General features: G+C 39.7%; 1 protein-coding gene across 1 annotated transcript in view; it reads left to right on the top strand.

Annotated features, from left to right (window-relative positions):
- The window catches only part of ST7L (suppression of tumorigenicity 7 like), a 41,155-nt gene extending 22,039 nt beyond the window's left edge, over window positions 1-19,116 (top strand). The window contains exons 12-15 of the mRNA XM_081864973.1: window positions 5,900-6,050; window positions 6,914-7,006; window positions 10,169-10,308; window positions 18,707-19,116. Of these exons, the coding sequence (XP_081721099.1) occupies window positions 5,900-6,050; window positions 6,914-7,006; window positions 10,169-10,308; window positions 18,707-18,802 (480 nt within the window). The 3' untranslated portion in view covers window positions 18,803-19,116. The remainder of the gene's footprint in view (window positions 1-5,899; window positions 6,051-6,913; window positions 7,007-10,168; window positions 10,309-18,706) is intronic.
- The last annotated feature ends 4,435 nt before the right edge of the window (window positions 19,117-23,551 follow it).

The raw sequence follows: 23,551 nt of genomic DNA on the forward strand, positions 1-23,551 counted from the left end.
ATGATGAGAGTTCTAGTTCGCAGCATCTGGAAGTCGCCACATAAATATTATCTCTTAGCTATGTTGTCTAATATTTCTAATATTAGAAACTTACAATGATTATGTTTAATTTGCTTTTGTAGCAAATGCTACAAGTGCTAGGTAAAAGAGTGACTTAAAAAGAAAATTAAAACATCCATGAGGTTAATTCAGATAACCTGAAACATAAATGTTTAAGCTGATGTAATTGACTAATTTCTTATCCCGACCAAATTCTGTTTCCAAGACAGATTTTAAAAGCATTTTATTTTCATGTCATATGGAACAATTAAAGCCTTCCTAGCACACTCGTAAAGTGTATATCACCCAATGGGATGAGCCTAGATGGTAGACTCCCCTCCCCCCAGTCCAACTTTCCCCTAAATGAGTGTATACAGTTGGAATTTCAACCAGCTCTATACATTCCTGACACTGATGATATATGGCCCTTGCAGTCTTGATAGTGGAAGGATGGCTTATCCCCAGACCTAATCCTCCTCTGATAATCGGGACGTCCAAATGGTTCTTTCCTTGAAGGTCTGAATTTATCCACCCAGTCTTCTGTCTGCCTGTCCAATCTGATAGAATGTGCACTGAGAGAGCTAATTGCTGAGAGAATTTGCTGCTTGCCTGCATGACTGATCAAGAGCACAGCAAGTTCATTTCAGACAGTCTCAGACAGATTTTGCTTCATCCTTTGCCTTTAGGGGGAGAAGATTATGATGTCTTATCATTATCTAAGAGTTAGGTGTCTCTTCAATTGCCTCAGAACTGCTGTATCCTTAAGGAGTTTAATATGTCTGTACCATCTTTTTGTGTTGTCCTGACTAGCTCTGTGTGTTGTCAAGAAAATTAGCGCTTCGTGTTATCCATAATTCTATCTTCCTTTCTGGTCATGCTTTCTTTCAGATTTCATTATTTGTATTGGTGCAACTTCCAGCTGACAAGGAGCTGGGGAGAATGGTGTGCCAGCAGTGTTAGATACAGGCACAGCTTCTTTAGATTAAGGAAGAGTCAAGTTCTGGAATATATTGTGTCTATGGTTTTCAATTTAAGCGATAACAGGCTTGCTTGACTGCTTGGTTTATTTGTGTGTGTGTGTGCATTCCCACCTCTGCTATCTGAGTTTCCAGGGAATGTATGTTCAATCTTATAGTTAAGCATGAATCTGAAATAACAAATGCTTGTTTTAGATGTGCATTTTTCTTGGTCAAAACTAAAGTTTCAAGATGCGTGGTCCTGTGCATATCTACTCAGAAATAAATCTCATTAATTCAAATGGATCTTTCTTCTGGAATTCCAAAACTTCTTTTATCAAACCTTAGTTGCCTTATAAAATTTGTATAGCACTTTTCACCAGACATACGCAAAGTGTTTTCCAACAGTACTGAAAGCTACAGTTATTAAAATGAAATACAATTAAAGTAAAGCAAATATTACAATAGAGGGTTGTAAAATTCCAAAGATTTGGGAGAGGTGCAAATTTGAACTGTACAGTGGAAAAGTGTAAGTGATTATTCTGTCCATACCATTGGGCAAGGTTTCAGAGTCAAGGTACAATCACAGAGAAGGCCCACAATACTCATAGGTGGGACTGCAAATAAGGCACTCTCAACTGATTTTGGAGCTCAAGCTGGTTAATATGGAGAGAGGCACTTCAAGTCATTCAGGGCTTTAACATACTAACAACACCTTAAATTGTAGGTAGCCAGTGAAGCTCCTGCAGAATAGGTGTAATAAGCCTTGGAGCACCTGTTAAAACTTTAGATGCAGCTGTATGTAGAGTGTATTACAGTAATCCAACTGGGAGATTACTAGAACATGTAAAACTAGCTGGGATATTTTGATCCAGGAATCTAGAAGAGGCAAAATACACATTTTCCCAGCACAAGGACCACCCACCAACAGTGTTTTCACTAAGTCAGGATTCAGTTTATTGGCCTTCATCCAGCTAATTACTACCCTCAGGCACTGGTTCAGCACAAACAGGGCTATATCTAGTTTAGACAGTTGTTGTTGTTTAGTCGTTTAGTCGTGTGACCTAATGACTTCATATAGATATTTAAATAGCATTGGGAACAAAAATAAGGATTGCAGAACTTGGGGCTAAGCCAAACTCAGCTCTTTGGAAGCAGCCCTATAGGTAGGTCTGGGATCACTGTAACAACGTGATCCCAACCCACCAAGTTACTCCAGGAGTATAACATGGTTGATGGTATCAAAATCCACTAAGAGTTCAAGGAGAAGCAACAGGGTAACACTTCCATTTCTCTCCTAAAGCAAGTTATCAGCCACAGCCGTCTCTGTGCCAAAACCAGACCTGGGACTCAGCTACATTTGTAATGATAAAGCACTTTATATGCATTATAACACTGTGACACCAGATGGCAATGTGGAGTCCTGTCTTTCGCCAATGGGATTCCCCTGTATGAAGTTTACAAGTTTAACTGAAACACTTTTTCAATGTGTCTAGATTCAGCCCTAGTGCTGAATTAAATGGGTCAAGATAATTGCTTTTCCTTTTAGTATGTCTGAAATTGCATGGCCACAAGTCTCTTGAGCACCTTCCTCAGAAAGGGATGTTAGTGACTGAGTAGTGGTTTAGATCCTCATGATCTAGGCGTGGTGATGTACCCCTTCCTTTCAATATGACAAGGAACACTCTCCACTACAAGGAGGCATTTACCACACTTGAGATTACCAGCTTTGACAGTTGGTACACCAACATGATCACTGTTCTGTTTCTCTGGTAGTACAAACCCTCCAAACTGGCACCCAAGTGCACTTGCTTCTGGGGGGAAATGGGTGGCTTTTTTGGAAATGACAGCAACACAACACTCTCTCCCTCTCTCCCTCTCTCCCTCTCTCTCTCTCTCTCTCTGTGTGTGTGTGTGTGTGAGAGAGAGAGAGAGAGAGAGAGAGAGAGAAACAGGTTCTGCATGCCAAATTTGCAACTAAAATACTTTCAGCATGCCATCTCCCCCTCCCCCCATACAAAAGCAAATAGCTAAACAAGTGATTTAGAACTAGCTATTTTTCTGCAGTTTCCACTTATTTATCTTATGTGTCTGCATGGCATAATGTAGAAAGACAGGCAGATTTAACCCCCTGAGCTGGAGAGTTCACAATTAGTGATTGAGAGGCTAATACAGTCGAAGCTTGACCATTGTTGCAACTTTCCCCCTGCCTTATTTAAGAAATCTATCTCAACAGCAAACTAGTTACTGAAGACCATCAGGGGTCATGTCAGAGGTCAGATATTTGAGACCATTTTCCCACAATGGCTCTCTACAAGTGATCCCTTACTGTGTTAAAAAAAAAAATTGTCAAAGAGGATTAAATGGGATTAGTAAGAATATTACCCTCCCAGAAGTAGCCCCAAGACACAAAATGAAGAACCTAGTGAAGCAGTAAATGCACTATATTTGACCAGGGCACAACCTTGGCTACATTCCTTCAAGAATCTGAATGGGAAAAGTTAAGTCCTCTAAACTGGATTAGTAAATAATCTCATGGTTTGTGGCATCTGCTGAAAAATCATTAAGTTCACTGCATTCTTACAGTTTGGGGGAGAACTGACAGTGTTATTGACTGCAGTGATCAAGGATGTGATTAGCTTTGGCCATTATTGTGTGGATCAGGCCAGTTCATAAGTGACTACATCAAAGTCATTCATTTAATGTTCTCTAAACGTTCTCTGATTTGTTTTCATCAATGAAATTTTAAACCTGCAATTCTTAGTACTTTACTCTGAAAATATTTCTCTTTTTCAAAAAGAATTTCTAAAAGGGGGGGAATACTCAAGTAATTATACACTAACAAGAGCATTTAAAGTAACCATTTGCATTTTGTGGAAGAGTATACCTGTAGAACAGGAATGGTGAACCTGTGGCCCTCCGGATTCTGTTGAACCCAACTCACATAAGCCCCTGCCAGCATGGCCAAGGATCATGGATGATCCAATAGCAACTTGAGAGCCACACCTATCCCTGTGGAATGCCCTGCCTTCAGATGTCAAGGAGATAAAGAACTACCGTATTTTTCGCCCCATAGCATGCACCGGCCCATAGGACGCACCAAGTTTTTTTGGGGGGAAATAAAGAAAAAAATATATTCCCCCCCCCGGGCGCTTGTGGGGCCGGCAGCGGGGAGAAGCGCTCTTCTCCCCGCCGCCCACCTGCAGACCAGGTCCGGGGACAGCGGGAAGACGTGCTGCGCCTCCCCGCTGTCCCTGGAGCTTGCGGGGCTGGCGGCGGGGAGAAGCACACGTCTCCCCGCCGTCAGCCTCCAAACCACATCGGGAGACAGCGGGATGGCGGCGTTCCACCTCCCCGCTGTCCCCCGACCTTGTGGGGCTGGCGCTGCAGCTCTCCTGAAGCCTGGAGAGCGAGAGGGGTCAGTGCGCACCGACCCCTCTCGCTCTCCAGGCTTCAGTGAAAGCCTGCATTCGCCCCATAGGACGCACACACATTTTCCCTTCATTTTTGGAGGGGAAAAAGTGCGTCCTATAGGGTGAAAAATACGGTACATAACTTTTAGAAGACATCTGAAGGCAGCCTTGTATCGGGAAGTTTGTAATGTTTGATGTTTTACTGTGTTTTATACATGTTGTAAGCCGCCCAGAGTGGCTGGGGAAACCCAGCCAGATGGGCGGAGTATAAATAAAATTATTATCATCATCCCACCCCCTGGTATAAAATAGACTCAGTAGATTGCTTTGTGAATGGCACGTGAATACAGTTCTCTGTCTGGTTGAGGACACAAGTCAATTTGGTAAGGCTAATAGCCTCCATCGCCTTTTGTTTTACTGGGAGACAAAGCAGTGAAGGCAGAGTACTGAACCAGAGCCATACCGTAACAATTGCCAGACTTATTTATTTATTTTAAGAGACCTATTAATGGAGTTTCTTGTGTATCATTGTTTGGGACCTACCTATCAGTGTGAAACCCTAACAAAGACAAACTCCCTGGGCTCCTCAAAATTTTGTTTTCAACAGGCCCTGCTGGCAGTTGAGCACATCACCCTTATTACTTCTGTAATTTACTGTTGTATCCTCTTCCACTTCTTGGGAGTCATTTCCTTATAAATCGTGTTGATTGTGGTTATTTGTTTCTGCTGTCCTAATCTTGTTCTTGCACGTAAATGTGGAAGTTCATTGCTCTGTAAAAGGAACATGCACTATTTCCCCCACTTTGGCATATTTAGCAGTGCAAACTAAGTTGCATTTTTGAAGAAAGCAGTAAACAAAAACCACCCATGTTAGTAGTAGCATGTTGCTTTTCCAGATGCATTGTCTTCATCTAGATTGTGGGCCGCCTTCAATGGAGAAAAGAGTGCCTGTGATTGAAGTGGTTGGGAAGGGGACTTTGGAGTACACATGGTGCTTTTAATGGCTTTTACTGGACTGCGGAGTTGCTTAATCCCTGGCTACCACTTCAGTTTTCATTATGATTTGTGTTCAGCCAGTGCTGTCTGTTGCTGAAGGGTGTCTTCTGTTTGATAAATTCTCCAAGAACTGGGGTTTAGTATTAGCACCTAATATAATGATTGCATCACATGGACTGAAGATTTTCACTGATGTTCTGTCTCCTAGTCTGTCTAGAAAGGCAATTACATGTATGTTCCTGGAACCACTTTGCGTACTGCAATCTGAAGTCTGAATGTGTTTGTAAAATATGAACACTTATCTGATTTAGTCTTTCCCCATTGAGTGGTGTCTGTATATGCCTGTACATAAGGCGCTTCTCAAATTTGCATTTGCCAAATATAATATATGGATCAAGCTAAAAGTAATTTTGAAATATTTGAAAGTCTGTGTATACGAAAAACTAACCTCAATAGCCTGTGTAGCTTCACATCACTTTACACATTTTCTTCCAGTACTTGCTAGAAATGAAAAGCTTAATTTTGCCTCCGGAGCATATCCTGAAACGTGGAGACAGTGAAGCAGTGGCATATGCTTTCTTCCATCTCCAGCACTGGAAGCGAATTGAAGGGGCGCTTAATCTGCTGCACTGCACATGGGAAGGCAGTAAGTATTCTTCGCTAGTGGCATGAGCTAATATTTCTCTCTCTTTCTCTCTTTTGGATCATTATTTTTAAATGTGCACCTGGAGCTCAACTGTGAGGCTGTCCTGACTCATTATTGAGGTTCCCTCTGCACTTTAGTTAGTTTTGGTATTAGTTCTTGTCCAGATTTCAGTCACATTGAAGGTGCAATTAAGATGACACAGGTGTTCAGCTTGTGCTCTCTTTCTGCTCCAAGGTTTTAAAAATGCATGCATGTAGGTGCTCTCTTCTGCAGTGTGAACACTAAAAGATCTATTGTGCATGCATATTTCTTTTCCTTGTCCACTCTACCCCTTCCTTCCAAAAGCCAGTTCATGGAGTTACTTCAGTGTTACTGAATGCACAGCCAGAGTACTTCGGGGGAAATACAAAATAGCTGATATGTAGAAGAGCATGTGCTGCTAATATTCCATTCTTATGAAAGAAACCACTGTTTTTCTAAGAAAGTTTTCTAAGCTAGATGGGGTGTTTCAAACTTAAAATGTCAAGAATTATCTTGGATCGTATTCATATTGTCTTAGAATCATAGAGTTGGAAGGGACTCCATGGATCATCTAGTCTTGTTCTTTGATGCCAACAAGATGTATGCAACATGCCATGTGAATATTGAATTCCTATCCTATTTGATTTGTGAAAGAAGACTGGATGGCTTGGGAGGTGATTGTCAGTGAGTCTGAGGGTAGCTAGAATGGTGCTAATTTAATAAAAGGAATCTGATCACAAGTGGTATACAGAACACAGATATGACTTTGTTTCCAGGCGACTCTAGTAAAGTGAATTTTGCATGGGTCTGATGTTGATTTCTTTTTTTTTTTACCTCCTCAGCCTTTAGAATGATCCCATATCCATTAGAAAAGGGCCATCTATTTTATCCTTATCCCAGCTGCACAGAGACAGCAGACAGAGAGTTATTACCAAGTAAGAAAATGTTCCATTTCTCACGTATATTTTTTTCCCCATCTACAGTTAATCACAAAAGTCTGTTCTCATTCTGTGTGGCATTGTGCTCAACTGGAATACCTGTGTGTCTATACATGCATACAATAAATATTCCATACACTTGTACACTGAATGCAGTTAGCTTTTAAATAAATGAAGCAGCTATCCAACAATGTAAATTAGCCCCCTTTTGTATCTTATATTTGAAGTGGTGGAGGGATTGTGGTCCAACTCCTTCCCATTCTGCAAAGAAAATGTCAACACCTCACACTTTGGGAGAGACCACCTCAGTATGACTTCTCCCCACAGAAGCATTGCCTCTGGTGGCCAGGAGGTGAGACGCTGGTGTGGGGAAGAGCTGTGGCTTGTTCTCTTTTCCACATGACTTGGGGTTTCTAGTACAAGATCTTATGGCATTCATATTTATTACACATACACACATATAAAATACCTTGCTGTATACAGCAATATATATATATATATAGATACAATAGAACATAAAATACCATAAAAATAATACAAAATAATCTTAAAGATGACTGGTATGGAATGGAGTTGCGCTGTGGTGAGTTCTGTGCTGTGAAGATAACCTGAGGAGGGGAATGTTTCCAAAAGGAGTGGCGTTAAAATATCATTGCCCCCTTTTGTGTCTTTAGCCAGTCTCAGTGTTACTTGACAATACTGCCCCTCGGCTTTGTGGTTGTTGAGTTTCTTTCTCTACTTGTTTGACTGGAGCAGCATTCTCTGCACTCTAGGTTAGTTCTGTCAAAAGGGAAGAGCATTTTAAATGGCCTGTGTTCTCCTTCATGCACCCCAGGCCAGAATGACAATTTCTTTCAGGTGGGAAAATATTGAATGAGTGCTTCCCTTGTGGGAATGTCAATTTGATCAGCACGTTATGGACATTTCCACTGTGAAGAAAATGCTCAATATCTAGGTTTCAGAATGGTCACCGTGCAATTTTAGACACCATCACATCAGCGAGAAGCTGCTGCACTCCTTCAGTAAGCAACCTGCACGGCTTGATTGAAGACCTACATTTGTGGGTGGTATAGAGGTCTTTATCTGAATTGTCTTGTATATTTATGTTGGTCACCTTGGAGACTGTACTATAAAAAGGCAACGTATAAATATTTAATAATTAGACTTGCATACATTTGCTTAACCTGCAGTTTCAGATAACACTTTGGAGCTTTAACTCAAAGTTTTAAATAAAAAAAGGCTATTTCTTTCTGGCTTCTAAATGGCCATACTCAAATGAGGAGAGAAACTGGCCCAAGGTCAACTGGTTCAGCACAGACCTAAGCTGGAAATGTGCCATACCTAAAGATTCCAGCTAGTGTGGCTGTTTTAAGCACATATATTGCCATGACACAAGCACATAGCTTGGCATGCTGTGTACTTTTGTATTTTTCTGTATGTTGCGAGAGTTGCTCAGCTCTCAGATGTTTGGAGATACATGTAAAGTAAAGTGAATTTTAAAGATAGGTGAACATGAAAGTTAGGCAATGAAAAACCTTACTTGAAAATATGTTCTGTTAGATAGGTAAAAATGAGTTACACTCACAGAGAAATTCTTGGTGTGCTAGGAAGGGTGCCATTCACTTAAATAACTGAATCTTGTAGTCAGATCTGGAATGTTTTATATGTTCAATATTTTCTGTAGGGAAAAAATACGTTAATGACATAGATTGTTCTATAGGAATATTACAGAATGGGGAGTGAAATAGATCCATGTGCAACTGTTGCTTGTGGTGATCCCCCCTTTTCAAAAAATATTTTTTCATGCATAAACACTTCCTACAAGAAATGTGCATGGTCTTCAAAGGATTCCTAAGATGTTTCAGGTCTGGTGTGATAAACAATTGCAATTAAAAAACATGATTTTTGAAATATTTTGGTATAAAGCCCTAATAAAAGTGAGGTTGTTTTGGCCTTCTGAATGTCAAACCCTTAGGAGGCATGGCTATCACAATTGATTTAACCAGAAAGTGGTCAAAACAGCAGTGGTTAACCAGCAATCAGCCCTTATAAAATGGCAAACCTGCCTTACTGATACCAGTGTGTATCTGAAGAAGTGTGCATGCACACGAAAGCTCATACCAAGAACTGACTTAGTTGGTCTTTAAGGTGCTACTGGAAGGAATTTGTTTTGTTTTGACTATGGCAGACCAACACGGCTACCTATCTGTTACTGATACCAGACAGCCATAGAGCTTCCTAACCACTAGAGTTTCCTAATCACATGTACTTGACTTGTAGTAGAATCTATGCAAAAATAGAGGTTCTTTGCCACACTGGTAAATTCTAACCTTGAGTTAGGCTCTTGATAGTAGCCCATGAACGATCCTTTGTAAAGTGATTTGAAAATATACTTCTCAGTTGCTAAGTGCGAGAATTTTGGTGCCCCTTTATTTTATAATGAGGGTTTTGTTTCATGCTAGGTGCTGGTGAGATTCTGATAAGTGTTAACTTCTCCATCTTGGGAGAACTTTGTTTATAAAGTATATGGCATACTTATAACTAAAGCAGCCAAGGGGCACATCTGCCACAAGTGCACTTGCATATTTTTGCAATTCAATAAAAAAATTAAATCTTGAAAAGCTCTGTTTAAAAACTAATTAAAATCTGCCCCCAGACTGCTCTAAATTACTCATTTCTCACTCATGCAGGATATTGCTCAAGGAATGCCTCTGCTAGTGACGAACCCTAAGCCATCGGCTTCCCGGTATAATTAAACTCCAGTGCATGAAGACATTTCAGCACAATCACTCACGCATTCCTGTTAAGTTTTTAAATACAAAACTTATCCATAAATAAAATCATCTTAACACTTTTTATGCTGCTACTCTCCAGCAGGTTTCAAATTTTAAAAATTCTGTTGCTTTGGTCAATTCTTAAAAGGAAAGAACGTTTTACTCCATTGAGGCTTTCACTGATGTATATCTTAACTGCAAAGGGTGTATTTTAAAACAATTCTTAATTTAATCAGTGTTGCAGATTCCTCCCCTCTATTTAAAGTTAGATCATAGTTCATCTCAGATAGGTCTTTCTTCTTTGCAAAATCACGACCTTTATCTAACCATCCCTAAAATACCTGGAATATCAAATAACTATTGCCATTTCCCTTCTTCCTTCCAGCATTTCATGATGTGTCTGTGTACCCACAGAAGGAACTTCCTTTTTTCATCCACTTTACTGCAGGGCTGTGCTCTTTCACAGCAATGTTAGCGCTCCTCACACACCAGTTCCCGGAACTTATGGTCATTTTTGCTAAAGCTGTAAGTATTGACTCAGCTTACTTAATGTATTTATATGACATGCAGGAACCATCTCTAGAACACTATAAACTAATTCAGAACAATGGGCATCTAAAAACCTGATTCAGCATAGCTTAGTGTTCTTTTTTTAAGAGGGGATTTTTTCAGAGGTGATACATGACGATCTTGGTTTTCTTTCGGCAGCTGGACTGTATCTCATTATGGGGAAACATCTGATGTACCACAATTTCCAGTTTTAAAGCAGGACATGGGGGCACGAAAGCCATTTCAAACCACATGCAGTTTTTCTTTGACTGTAAGGATTTGCTAATAATTACAGTAGGGTTGCCGTACTTCTGGAATACTGTTTTTGTCCAAAAATCTCAACTACTTTGGGCAAAACTCCTTTGCCCAAAAAAGCTCAACAACTTTCCAGATTTTCATTGTTTGAAATATGGCAACCCTAACTTACAGTGTTTGAATTATTAGGATGAAAATATTGAGACTATCTCCCAGTATCCTGTTACATATTAAGTACAAATAAATAAACGGTTGCATTCTTTCTTACTGTACCCTGGGAGCTAATTGGGAGCTAGTGGCTGACCAAAGAAAACTTCTTTTATATGGTCTGAATGGAAGCATTGCTTGTCTATTTACCCTAATACTGTTTAGTTTCCATTCCATGTATGGCAAATATGGCAAGTTAAGTCTCTGAAGCATAAAAGGATTTTACTGTTTCTTTATGTTTTTAAAACACTATGTTTCTGTAAGCTTTTTTGAGTATATAGATAGCTTACTCTGGCAGGAAGGCGGTCAATTTTCACTATGTGATTTTCACTTTGTATTGATAGCACAAGGCAAACACAATTATCAAAGGGATCAGTGCATAACAAAAAGAAGTACAAGTAGCATTGTTCAAACTGCAGAATAAAATTATATGGTAAAATAAAAATAATTTGAGATATGTCACATGGGAGAGGCAGAATGGCACCCATAACAAATACAACTTCAATAACAAATGCCCTCATTGACAAGAATTCCTAAAGAGGGTTGTAAAGGTAAAGAAAGCACTATCTTTGGCCAGTTTTCAGTGGTTATATCAGATCAGGATGATTGGCTAATATTTTGTAGAGATAATCTTCAACATATTTTCTTGATAGTCAGTAATCATTCTAATATGCTTAGAAGCTTGAGTCATGAGGACTTTTGTTACCTAAACTGGTATTCTGAAAAGGGATCAGGTAGACGTTTGAATGAACTCTTCTTCAAGCTGACTGCTTTGATTAATAGCCTGAATTATGCAAATGTTATTTATTTACTTACTGGCTATTTCTTGTCCATCATTCATCCCAAAGGCTTCCAGGGCAAGATACCAGCTAAAACGCATACACTTAGATACAGTGTCACAAAATGTTGTATAGACTTGGTTCAAATACATTAAAACAACAGGAACAACTAAAACAATTATTAAGACCACAAAGCAGACTAACTACTACTCCACTCAACCCCTTAAAATTGCATGAGCAAATAAACATATCCATCCTTGGCACTGAAACAACTAACACATCAGCACAAAGCATACTTCTAAGGCCAGAGAAGGATAGGAAGATGCTTCCAGGATCCTAATGAATACTGTACAGTAAACACACCATGCATTCCATATTCACAGGGCACCAGCATTGTCTGGTAGATCTCCAATTTACTCTCCTTTTCGAAGCAAGCATCCTACCTCTTTTCAGAATTGTTTTGAAGGTCCATTGAACCACACATGTAAACAGATGATGCCACATGTACCATCTGCTGAACTGTCATTTCTTTTCTTTTCTGATGTACTACATGCCTGTTAAGGGTCTTCCACTTTGTCACTATTTTATTTTACTTGCTTACTTTGAGTATTTATACCACCTATTCTAAACATCTTGAAGATGCTTATAATATATTTAAATAGGCAAGAGTTACAAGGGAGGTGCAGGATGTGTATACAGCTTTTCCCCAGTCCTCAGGTATTTCAGTTGCTACTGTCCTTCTGGATCTCCATCTCACAGCATATCTCAGTAGAAATGACCTTGGCCAGGAAACAGTTGTCAGAGCAGCCTGATGTTAGTCCAGGGGCAGCCAGTGTGGTGCCCTCCAGATTTTGTTGGGAGTCTTCCATCAGCCCCAGACAACATGGCCAGTGGGCAGGGATGATGTGAGCTGCTGTTCAACAACACCTGGTGGTACCACAAGGTGGAGTTTCTTCACCCAAGCAGCTGTTGCAGGTGTCTCTTGTAGCTTCTATGGTTAAGGTAGTGCAGATCTAGGCTGAAAGTGGTCTTAATTATTGACTTTTCAGAAATCGGGTCATGAGGACAACATGACCCCCTTTTGTATTGTGTGTATTACCCAAAACAAAATGCTGATCTATGTAGTTTGACCTACTGTGGCATTAGAAGATAGCAGCAACAACCTCTCTGTAAAATACCAAATTGCTCTCAATTTTAGCTCCTGTGAAACATTGTTTAGTACTGTGATTCGGAGTACCTACCCTTGAACTTTTGAACCGGGCATACACCAGATCATTGATTTTGCTATTGTATAGCCTTGGATGGAGAGTGTGTGCTGAATATGTGTATTACAACAAGTGGAGATCAGAAATAGAGCATAGTTACTAATTTTTGAATGTCAAAGTTGCATGAAATCCATATTCTAGTTTCTTTTCATTAAGCAGTGTTCAAAATATGTAGGTCTGATAACAGGGGCCTCATTTCTACCAAATTTAGTTACTCATTATGTGGGAAAATGTTGCTGGACATGCCAGTAACAGTTTTGTATGTGGTTCATAATTGGCTAACTTTTAAGGAATGAAATATAACTATCTGCTTGATTAATTCAAGGACTGCGCTAGCAAAATTGTATGATTTCCAACAAGATACAAGGTCAAATGTTACACTAACAAAGAATAGCTCAGTGAAGTTCTATGCTGGATTTCTTTATTGTTGCTTCCTAATTTACATATAGAACAATTGCAGTGTTAAACCTGAAAACAATTCTAGCATGCACACATATAAAACTTTCTTTTGAAATAATGCTTGATGGGAAGTACTGTATATAGTTTCAAATATGTCAAACAACATGGTCATTACTAGTTCTGTTCTTACGAGTTTCCTTAATCAGAGGGAGCTTGCACTGACTTGTGTATGATTTTGGACTTTGTCATTTTGTCTGGATGAGTACCACTCCAGAACATCAAGAAAGACTTCTCCAGTAAAGCTGATCATCAGTGCTTGAATTATTGGGAAGAAGGAGAGGGTTCCCACTCCACCCTTCATTCATGCACTAACAGTAAGCCCATAAAGAAATATGGTTCCTACATTAATGCGCAAACTATTGCCTTGTTGTTTCTTTTACTACAATGTGAATTTTGCTCTGTGATACTAGAAAACACTTTATGAATGGAGGATCTCTATTACAGTTAAGGAAGTCTTCATTGATAGATGGAATCTGCAGATCTTCTCGTATGAATAAAGTGAATACTTTTTATTTTTAGATAATATTCATACATGACTCAGCAGGCTTAGTCTTGGAGGCACTGTGTGAGAAAAAGGTAGAACCCCCTTCTAAAATACCTGCCCCTCACTGTTTTTGTAAGTACTTACTAAATCTGCCCAGTTAAACAAGGACAGGTCTGTAACTGAACATTTCAACCTTAATGAGCAGTTAAATGGGAATAGCAGGGTTTTCGTTCATGCCATATACTAAGTTAGAAACTATCTTTTTCCAAAATGATTTGTTTCCTTAAAAGTAATTTTTCATAAGCTGACAGTGTTCAAATCAGTGTTGTTTTTATAGTGAACTGGTTCATGTGTCACATCAAACTATAGTTACAATAAACAATGGCTTAATTTGAAATCCTAGACCGGGGTGCCCAAACTTTTTTCAAAGAGGACCAGATTTGATGAAGTGAACATGCATGAGGGTTGGTGAGTTTAGGATTTAACCCCAAGGTTGTTGAGCTTTTTTTAGGATTTTACCCTAGGACATATACTGCGATGAAGGCCAGATTAAACAGGCTTTGGACATGCCTGTCTTAGACGCTTCACTTTTCCGCTGGTCCTTCTGCTGCCATACTGCTGGGAAACAAACCATTTAAAACTATGGTTTAATGTTACTTGCAAACATCACCACTGTTTGCCCACTATAGTGATAACACAAAATCTTGTTAGTGTAGGTTTTTCTTGCATAGTAACATTGGCCTCAATTTTATTTGGAGACCAAATTTCAGTTTGGTCTTTACAAGCGTTATAAATTTACTTTGAATTGCATCTGAAACATGCTTAGTCTTGTAAAATGTTATATCTGGAAACAATTATGTGCTTCAATATGAACAAATCTAAAAAGATAAACATTGTAATACCTGTATTTTCTAATTTGCTGATATACCCAGAATATCATTCTATCATAGTAAAAAACGAATACCTACATTTAGTCCTCTTGTTACATCTGTCTATAATGCATTTGTCCTTACGTTTCAATGTTTAACTCAATGTTTTTTTCTTTCAATGCAAATTTTGAAAGATTTCAAACTTAACGAAAGTAATGATACTAATAGTGCAATCCTGTTCATGTCCTTTCAATCCCATTAATTTCCATGAGACTTGCTTCCAGGTATAGGATTGCTGCCATGTATAATCTGAGGCTGTGATTTTAATTGCCACTTCACTGTGACCCAATAAAGTTAACAAGCCTCCACCAAATACCTGCTTTGAGTATTATTGTAATAGAAGACAAGATATAAATATTAAATCTAACAGAAAGTGGTCATTTGAACTGCCCGTGAACAATGCTGTAAGAGCCTGGCTTAATTCCAGTTCTTTTATCCCCTTAATTTTGGGACCATAATTATTTAAAGTATACAGAATTCTCCTGTCATGAACATGATCCTGGAGCCCATCACCATTCCTTCTTTCAGTGTTCAGACTTGCAGAATATTATGTATATAGCCAAAACAGTAGACACACACAAAACAACAACAGCACACAGGAAATATTAGGGGAACCCTGAAGTTTTTACAGGGGGGGGGGAGCAAGTGGGTGGGATTTAAACAGCCCCTCAAAAAAGGATGAATGATTGGAACAGTAAACAAACACTCTGCACTACAACACCTTTTTGTTGGTCCTACTTGTTTCTTGCTAATAGTCATGTTTCTGTGTCTTCTTGACTCAGCTGATACCAAGTTATAATACAACATTCCTTCTGAAGATTGAGAGAGTTCCTTTTTTCTGCTGACAGCTGTAAGCTTTATTCGCAAATGACTGAGTCACTCATTCCTTAACCCATTTTCACTACTGTAGCCAGTTTGCTCCTACTAAATTAATTATTGAACTATTTGGTTATTTATTTAGATTTATATCCTTCTCTTTCCTGAGGACTTAGGGCAGGTAGCAATTAAAACATGCACATGTGCAGTCTTTCCTAAATTATAATTACCCTACGTTTCCTTAAGCTTAGAATGTTTTACATTCAGGTTCTGAATTTGATGGACCTCCAGGTGAAGTGAGACCTTCAATTATGAGGACAGCCACGGAACACCTCTCTGTGTCCTGGCGGTGTAAACTTGGCATGTGGATTTATACAGCCATGAATGCCATGGTCAATTGAAATTAATGCTTATGACAGCACAAGGAAAGGAAGTTGGTCTCAGGGATGTAGGGCTCAAGCTAAGCACTTTATAGGTTAAAAAACAGCACTTAGGCTCTCATTTGAATGACTCTTTTATTTAGATTACATTATTTGCCTTGTTTACTAAATAGATTGCTTTCAGATTTCAAGAAAGTGAGTGTGGCTAATTCGTTTTCTACATTTACGAGATAAAAAACAGAACTTCATGCTCTAGTAAGTTAGAGATTTTTTTTAAAAAAAATCTTATTATTAACATGTCCTGCAACAAATTGGTAAGTCCTAGGCCTAAACACTGCCCCCCACCAAAGCTCTTGCTCTTTTAAGCTATGAAAGTAGATCAGTAATAACACCTGGTGGTAGAAGCGCATAAGATTTGTTCCCTACTTTCAGGTTTAAAATTTGGACTACATGAGGTTATCTTTGAGCAGTTTTTATGCTTTTAAAAGACAGCCTTCCTTCATATCCCCCAACTCTTCCATGTATTCCACAGAGGAGATATTGGATGTTCTCAGCTGTCTAATCTGTTCTGTCAGCTATGTACTTCTGTAAAAGAACAAAACTTAATATCTTTTATTTAACAGAATAACATTGACTTATGCATTTTCACTGGATAATATTTCACTTGTTTCCTCTACAATCAAATCGCCAGACAAGCCTCTTGCCAAGCTACAACAAAAATTGTTGAGAGGCCAAAAACCACAGCCAGTCTTTTAATAGCTGCATCGTATACACAAAGGAATATGCCAACAGTGAAAGCTCAAAATTGGCTCATAGCTGCTAAATTGAAGTGAATGGAAGCTTTCCATTGGGTCCAGTGGGGCACAGCGATCTTGATTGGCTTTTGTTAGCAGCTGGAATGGGTTACAGGGCCTGCTTTCCAGAAGCTTTGAATGTCCCAGTGAGAAACAGGATTACTATTATTTGAACTTGTTTATGTGGTTGCTTAACCTGAAGAGATAGAAACCAGTTGAATGGCAATCTTAAATTTCTTTGCAAAAACAAGAAGTCATTAGCAATATGCAAGGAAAGGAGCCTGTGTAGAATTGGGTGCTCTGTTCTCATCTCTGTTCCCTTTTTCACTGCCAACATAAGCAGGAAGCAAGAGGAATGTACCCTCTGTGTCTCCATCCCTCCAATGTTCATATGATGGAGTCTTGCTGATGGCACTTCCTTAGATCTGAAGTAACAATACAAAGATCCTTCGATCTGAAACAAAGCAATCACCTTAGGTGGCAGCTCTAATTCACATATCACAAAATACCAGTGTAACAAATTGTCATCCTATCATCAGCTACTCCATGTGTTCTTGCATATTTATTTTGAAGCACTGGGTTCATTTGGAGATTATACTGGTAGGGCAGCTAGACCTCTGAATTCCAACAAATGAATTCACATAATTGCATGACAACTGCTTTTGTAACAGGAATAAATCCCTTTACTGTTTTGTCGAAGGCTCATTAAGTTACACAAGAATTAAATTAATACACAGCTGCTGAGCATCTCAAATTTATAAACACTAGAAGCTTCTGCTTATCTGTGAGAAAATGTATATGGCTTGGAGATGTGTAATGAATAATAGCCTACATTTGAACTATGTGAAATAGTCTCCCACAAGCTGGATGTGCAGGGATGAAAGGTACTGTTTTCTTGCCTTACTAACCTACATCTTAATCTGTAATATTAATTTGAGAGACGACACTTGTAATTTACAGGTTAGCTTCTGTGTGTAATTCCTGGATATGAAGAATGAGCCTTTGATTAAAAGTATCATTAATATAGTAGTGGAGCTGTGAAGTTACTTGGAATGAGAGCTAACTTTAGAGTTAGCTGAGTCAAACTGTTCTATGTCAAGGCAATTGAAGATAGCATGGCTGTCTCCCTCAACATTAATCCATTTGCATAGCTAAAATACTATTTCAAATGACAACTTTCTAGACTGTATTTTCTGATGTGAAGAATGGCAAAAGGTCCCAGTGGATTATAGAAGGCAATTAGGAGAAAGGATGGTCCATTGTGTAAAATAGTATTTGTGCTGAATATGAGAAGGTTGAACGGGGTCACCAGGGCCTACAGTTTTTTTCTCGTAAAGTCGAAGCAAAGATTAAGGCACTATTAAGTGAATATAGCTAATGGCTTGAAAACCTTTGTTTCTGCACTAGCTCTGCCTCGCTTCCATATTTAAGTTAGTTATTTTTGCTGTCACTGAAGCCTTATTCCATGATTTGCCTATCTCTAATAAGGGTAGTCCTGAAGTACAGAATGCCTAAGACTGACTGAACTGTTTAAAGACAAAACTGTAAAAAGGCTAGCATTCTTAACAAGCCAGTGTTTCGTAGAAATGTATTTCTTTGTGTACCTTTCCCCCATCAGCTCCTCAGCTGAATTTTTCTTCTAGGCATATTTTGGTGAATCCAGCCATTTCTCTTCACAATCTTTTATTTTTAAAGCATCTGCATCTTTCTGGAGAATTCAGATCCCCCCCCCCCCATTGTCACTATGTATACCTTTTTTGCATATTTAAAGTTCAGAGCTTCTCTTCTTTTGAAAAAAAAGAAAGAAATGTATTTAGAAAGTTTAACAATAAAAAGAACTATATTGTGCATCTGTTTTTTCCTCTGCCAAGCCTAATCTGTTTTGATTCCTAAATTATTCCACTTATATTCAATGAAGGCCAGTCAAATATGTCAGCAGAATACATCTTGAATGAGTGTGTTAACTTTAGCATTAAGCTTAATTGTAGCTTTTTCTTTTCTTTCAGTTCTTTGGAACTCTTTTGTCACCCTTGAGCTTCATGATGGAGAAGATTGAGCGCCTCATGCCTACTGGTCTTTGGCATCAGCTGACCCAAATCTGAGTGAACTCAGTCCTTGGGTCAGTGTTCTCAGGAACTCCACCACCAACACCCTCTCTAGCACAAAAGCATCTGCAGCTACGGGTGTCAAGGAAGACAAACTCTGTGACTTAGTTTTGTTTTGCATCCTGTTACTGGTGCTTAAAATTGCTGTACCCCTTTTTAAGCCTTAGAATCTATAACGATTTAAGAACACCATGTTTGGTGGGATGGGGAGGGCAAGAGTGTTGTGCTCACTTTAGCTGTACAATTTGAGATTACTGCTTTCTTTCCAGAAATTCCAGAAAGCAATAAATCTGATAGACTGTGTGTTGAAATTGCCTTCTGCGCGTAAATGTTTTTTTAACAAAAAAATATAACCTGCAGGAGTGGTGTTGGGCATTTGCTGAGGCCCACACCCAAGTAGCCCACGGGCAACAGCCAGAGAATCCTAGTCCTGCTGCTCCTGCATCTTGCTGTCGCTGCTTGTTCACCTGTCCTCTCCCGAGCAAATGATAAATTACAGGAGCAGCCATTCACCTTGTCATTCTCCTATTATATTGCCCTAACTGTGCAGGTTAGGCCCAAAGCAAGAAAGCAGGTGAATGGATAGCAGCACAGAGGAGGTGGAACCACTGAGGATTTCTGCTCATGCAACAAAATCTTCCTGCTTTCCTCCTCCTGTGTGCCCCCTAAATCTATTCTGAGGCTTCCCCCAAACCTCTGGAGCAGATTGAAGGAGGGCACAAGGTATGCACAGGGAAAGTGGGAGTTCAGTACCACAAGCAGAAATCCCTGTGCTGGTGGGACAAATTACTGGGTTCCGCCCCCTGTTCTAAAACACCCTGAGTATATGACCTCTCAGATTGGTCACCACATTCTTGTGATACTGATTTTTAACAAGCTTACAGCTACCTTGCAGTGTATATGGATTCATGACCCATGATGCTACCTCACCCTTCAAGATGGGGCAGGGTAGAAATTCATGATCATCACATTGCTGTGGTCACTTACATGTTCTTCAAGCCAAATTATATTCTATTACAAACATGTCCACCCCAGCAACTGGTCCAGGTCCTCCCTCTTCTAAGGGATTAAATTAGCTGAATTGTTTTTTTCACATTTACCATTCAGTGAGTCATAAATCAGAGCTTAACAAGTGGGCTTTGTCACTTGTGCTTTCAACTGTTTCTGGGATTGCTTAACTTTGTAGTGCTTGATGGAGACTGATACCTTGGGAGGAATTTATTCTAATTGCAGCAGACAAAATTGATGCTTGCCTTGACCTATGATCATACAGAAGCATTAACACAGCTCAGATCTGATATCCCAACCCCCTGTTCTGACTTTGTTCCAAATGGCAGCTTTGTGGGGGTAAACTGTGAAACCTAAACTTTTAAATGATGGCACTGTGACTTTGGATGGCACATGCGTTTCTCAGTTTGCAATTAGAGGCATTGTCAAAGCACACTCCCATCTATTCTAATGAGGGAACAATGCTTCAGCAAAAGATGCATAGCCCCCACAATGGAAAGAAACATGTATATCTGTCTTCAGTGAGTCCTTGCACAGAGGTTGGCTGTTGATCTTGAAGCATGAGATAGTACCACTTCCCAGATGATTTATAGATCATGGGTCCCCTGCCTGTTGAGACATTGATTTTAAATGTTGCCAACACTTATGGTCTCACCCCATTCCATATATTAATTTTGAAAGGCCGGGAACAGCTCAAAATCCGGAAGCCCATTCTCAGTTACATTTTATGCTTTCCCCCCATTTTAGAGATACATATATTTTCAATAGAAGGCACATGGCAACCTTATCACCTACCACCCCATCTATACTGATACTTGCATTCATATATGACAATACAGGAAAGCAAGAGATACAAATTGCTGGAACTATTCAGCTACCAGGAGGTAACTCTCTACGTTTTCTTCCAAGTGAACGTAAGCCACAGGGGCTGTTTCTCACGCTGGTATCGCTGTGATGATTAATAGACATGTTGTGCTCATGCAGTTTCACTTCACCATCCACAGGGGCCCATAAGGTAGGCGATATAATGCTTTTTAAAGTTGAACCTTTTCCAGCATATGTGTGGGGTTATAAATGAAGCACAGCCTCCCATGTATCACTCCCTAGAGCTGGTTTTTCTCACTGTCTCTTCTTTGACATGAGTGTACTAGAGTAGGATGAGCTTGTGGTGAATGTAGTCCTGGCAGCAATTCTTAGCCTATGTGGCTCCCATAAGACACTGTGTGTGTGTGTGTGTGTGTGTGTGTGTGTGTGTGTGTGTGTGTTACTCTTCTGCTATCTGGTAAAACACGTTGCCATGTTTATCCACATTGTTCTATGACATACTCAGTTGTGCACACTGAAATGTGGAGCAACTGGCCCAGCTGAGATGGTGCTAAAAAGCCAGAGATCATTTTAACCAATGTGTAAGCCTTCTTTATGAATGTTCCAAAACTGCATTCCAGTGTGTGCATTCCAGTTCCAATGCAATTCTATGTGCCCTCGGGTAGCTTTTAGCTCTCAACTGCTTGATCTTACATATATTTACTTGGAATTAAGCCCCAATAAGTTTGATGTGACTTGCCCCCAGTTAAGTGTGCACAGAATTGTAGCTTTTCTTCTTTCTGGAGTCTTAGTTCCTTCTACCATTTCATGTTGCTTTGGCAATGCCTTTCAATTGCAACTTAGAAATGTATGCATAGCATTCACATTGTGCTCCTCACTGAGAGTAGAACTGGCTTTTTTAAAAAAAGTATTTGCTTAATTTTGCAGTTCTTGCTTTTTGATATGTAAGTTTCTCCTAACCTTCACCAGTAAATTCTAGCATTTGGCAAGGTGCTTTGCCATGATGTGTTTCAAATGGCACATGCTACCTACATAAACACACATGCTTAAGATTTACTTCCTGGTGATGTGTGTTACTGTACAAGTGTTTACCTTGATTCTTGTTATTCTTCTGGTAAAGATGCTGAAGCTCTGAGTTGGCAATATATGTAAGGAAAAAGAGTTCCACTGTTTTGCGGGACAGCTTCTGAAAGTGCCTCTCCGCTTCACTTTGATAATCAGACTTAGCACACCATAAAGGCAAAGGCATACTTTGGGTTGACATTGGAAGTAGCTAAGAAATATAAGGGGGTAAAGCAGCTTGTAAGTATGCAGGGTTCAGAAGTTTAGGACTTGTAAGTTTAAAACAGCACCCTGTATAATGCCTGGAAGATAATAGGGAACCATGGTTAATGCCACAACACTGATGCCATTAGCTCTCAGCATCCCTATTTGAATGCCTCCCAGGTGGTTTTATCAGCACACTCAGGGTCAAAGATACAAAAGGTTGCTAAAGGATCTAATGGTCCATGCAGCACCAACTCCCACACCGTGAACAGCAATCGGAAAATGGGGATCAGGTTGTTCTCTGCTGGTTACTCTTAACTTATAGTATTCTTCCCTTACCCCACTCAGTATAGTGGCCAATTCAGATAATACCAAGAATCTTCTTTCTTTTAAAATAAATTGATAACCAAATAATCCAAGCCAACTGGGCTGTTTTTTTGCAGTGTTTTCAGGCAGCCAGTCATCTCTGGATGAAGTTCCTCCATGAAAGAGCTTCATGATGCAGTTTTGCTTGAAACTAAATTCTGTTTTATTGGATCCAATTTAAAGTTGGACAGTTTTATTTATTGTTCTCCTGCATTTAGGAATTATTGCAAAGGTGCCAAGACTTGCGGATTCGTGACTCCAAGCAAGGCTGGGTTCAGAGGTCACAGTCAAGACCATTAATAACAAGGTGCAAACGGCTGGTTTATATGTAATGTGAAGCTTTTTACTTATTTCATTTATGCACTTCGGGGGCTCTGTTTGCTTACGGAGCACTTGGTGTCTGGTACTTATTTAGGAGATTGGGTTCATACAGGCCTTTGAAGGAATGCAGCAAATTGTTCTCTAGTGTTGTAATTCTGCGGTGGTAGCTGAACTTATTTGTCTCTGCTTATTACATATGTGCTGAGCCTGAAGGTTATTCTTCACTTAAGAAGCAATTGTTGAATCCACAGAATTGCAAGCTGGAAGGGGTGTTTTACATGTCCGCCTTTCATATGGAGGATAGCAGGTCTTTAGCTGGGAAGCCTGAAGAACTCAAATTAGTAGAGTGCCCTCCAGTGATGAGATATTTACATGGTTCTCATGACTATCAATAAACATTACTCATCATTTCAAGGATGGGATAGAATCAAGGAGTTGTAGACTGATTTGCTGATAGAAAAAGAATTGTAACCACTGTGTTCACAGAGCTTCATTGTATGCTGTACATGCAGTGGAGTACAGGGGTGAACATCAGGTTTGCATGTTCCCACTGCAGGTAAGCTGTAAGTTTCCTGAAGCATCATCTATCAGGTAGAACAGTGGTACCTCTGCTTACGAACACTTCTGGTTACGAATGCTTCAGGTTACGAGCTCCGCTAACCCAGAAGTAGCTGCTCCTGGTTGCGAACTTTGCTCCAGGATGCGAACAGAAATTGCGCGATGGAGGCGCATGTGCAGCGGGAGGCCCCATTAGCGAAAGCGTGCCTCAGAATAAGAACGGTTTCAGCTTAAGAACAGACCTCTGGAACGAATTAAGTTTGTAACCAGAGGTACCACTGTACACATAATATGACAACAGTATTCCAGCGGGTCCTGCATTGTAGGTTCTACATGGAGTGAGAGTCTTGGGCATGTGCTCAGTGGGCCTTGCATCAATGTTGGTAGGCGATCAATTTGGAA

The sequence above is a fragment of the Podarcis erhardii genome, assembly GCF_964252035.2.
Source record: "Podarcis erhardii genome assembly, chromosome: 6".
Classification (NCBI taxonomy): Eukaryota; Metazoa; Chordata; class Lepidosauria; order Squamata; family Lacertidae; genus Podarcis; species Podarcis erhardii.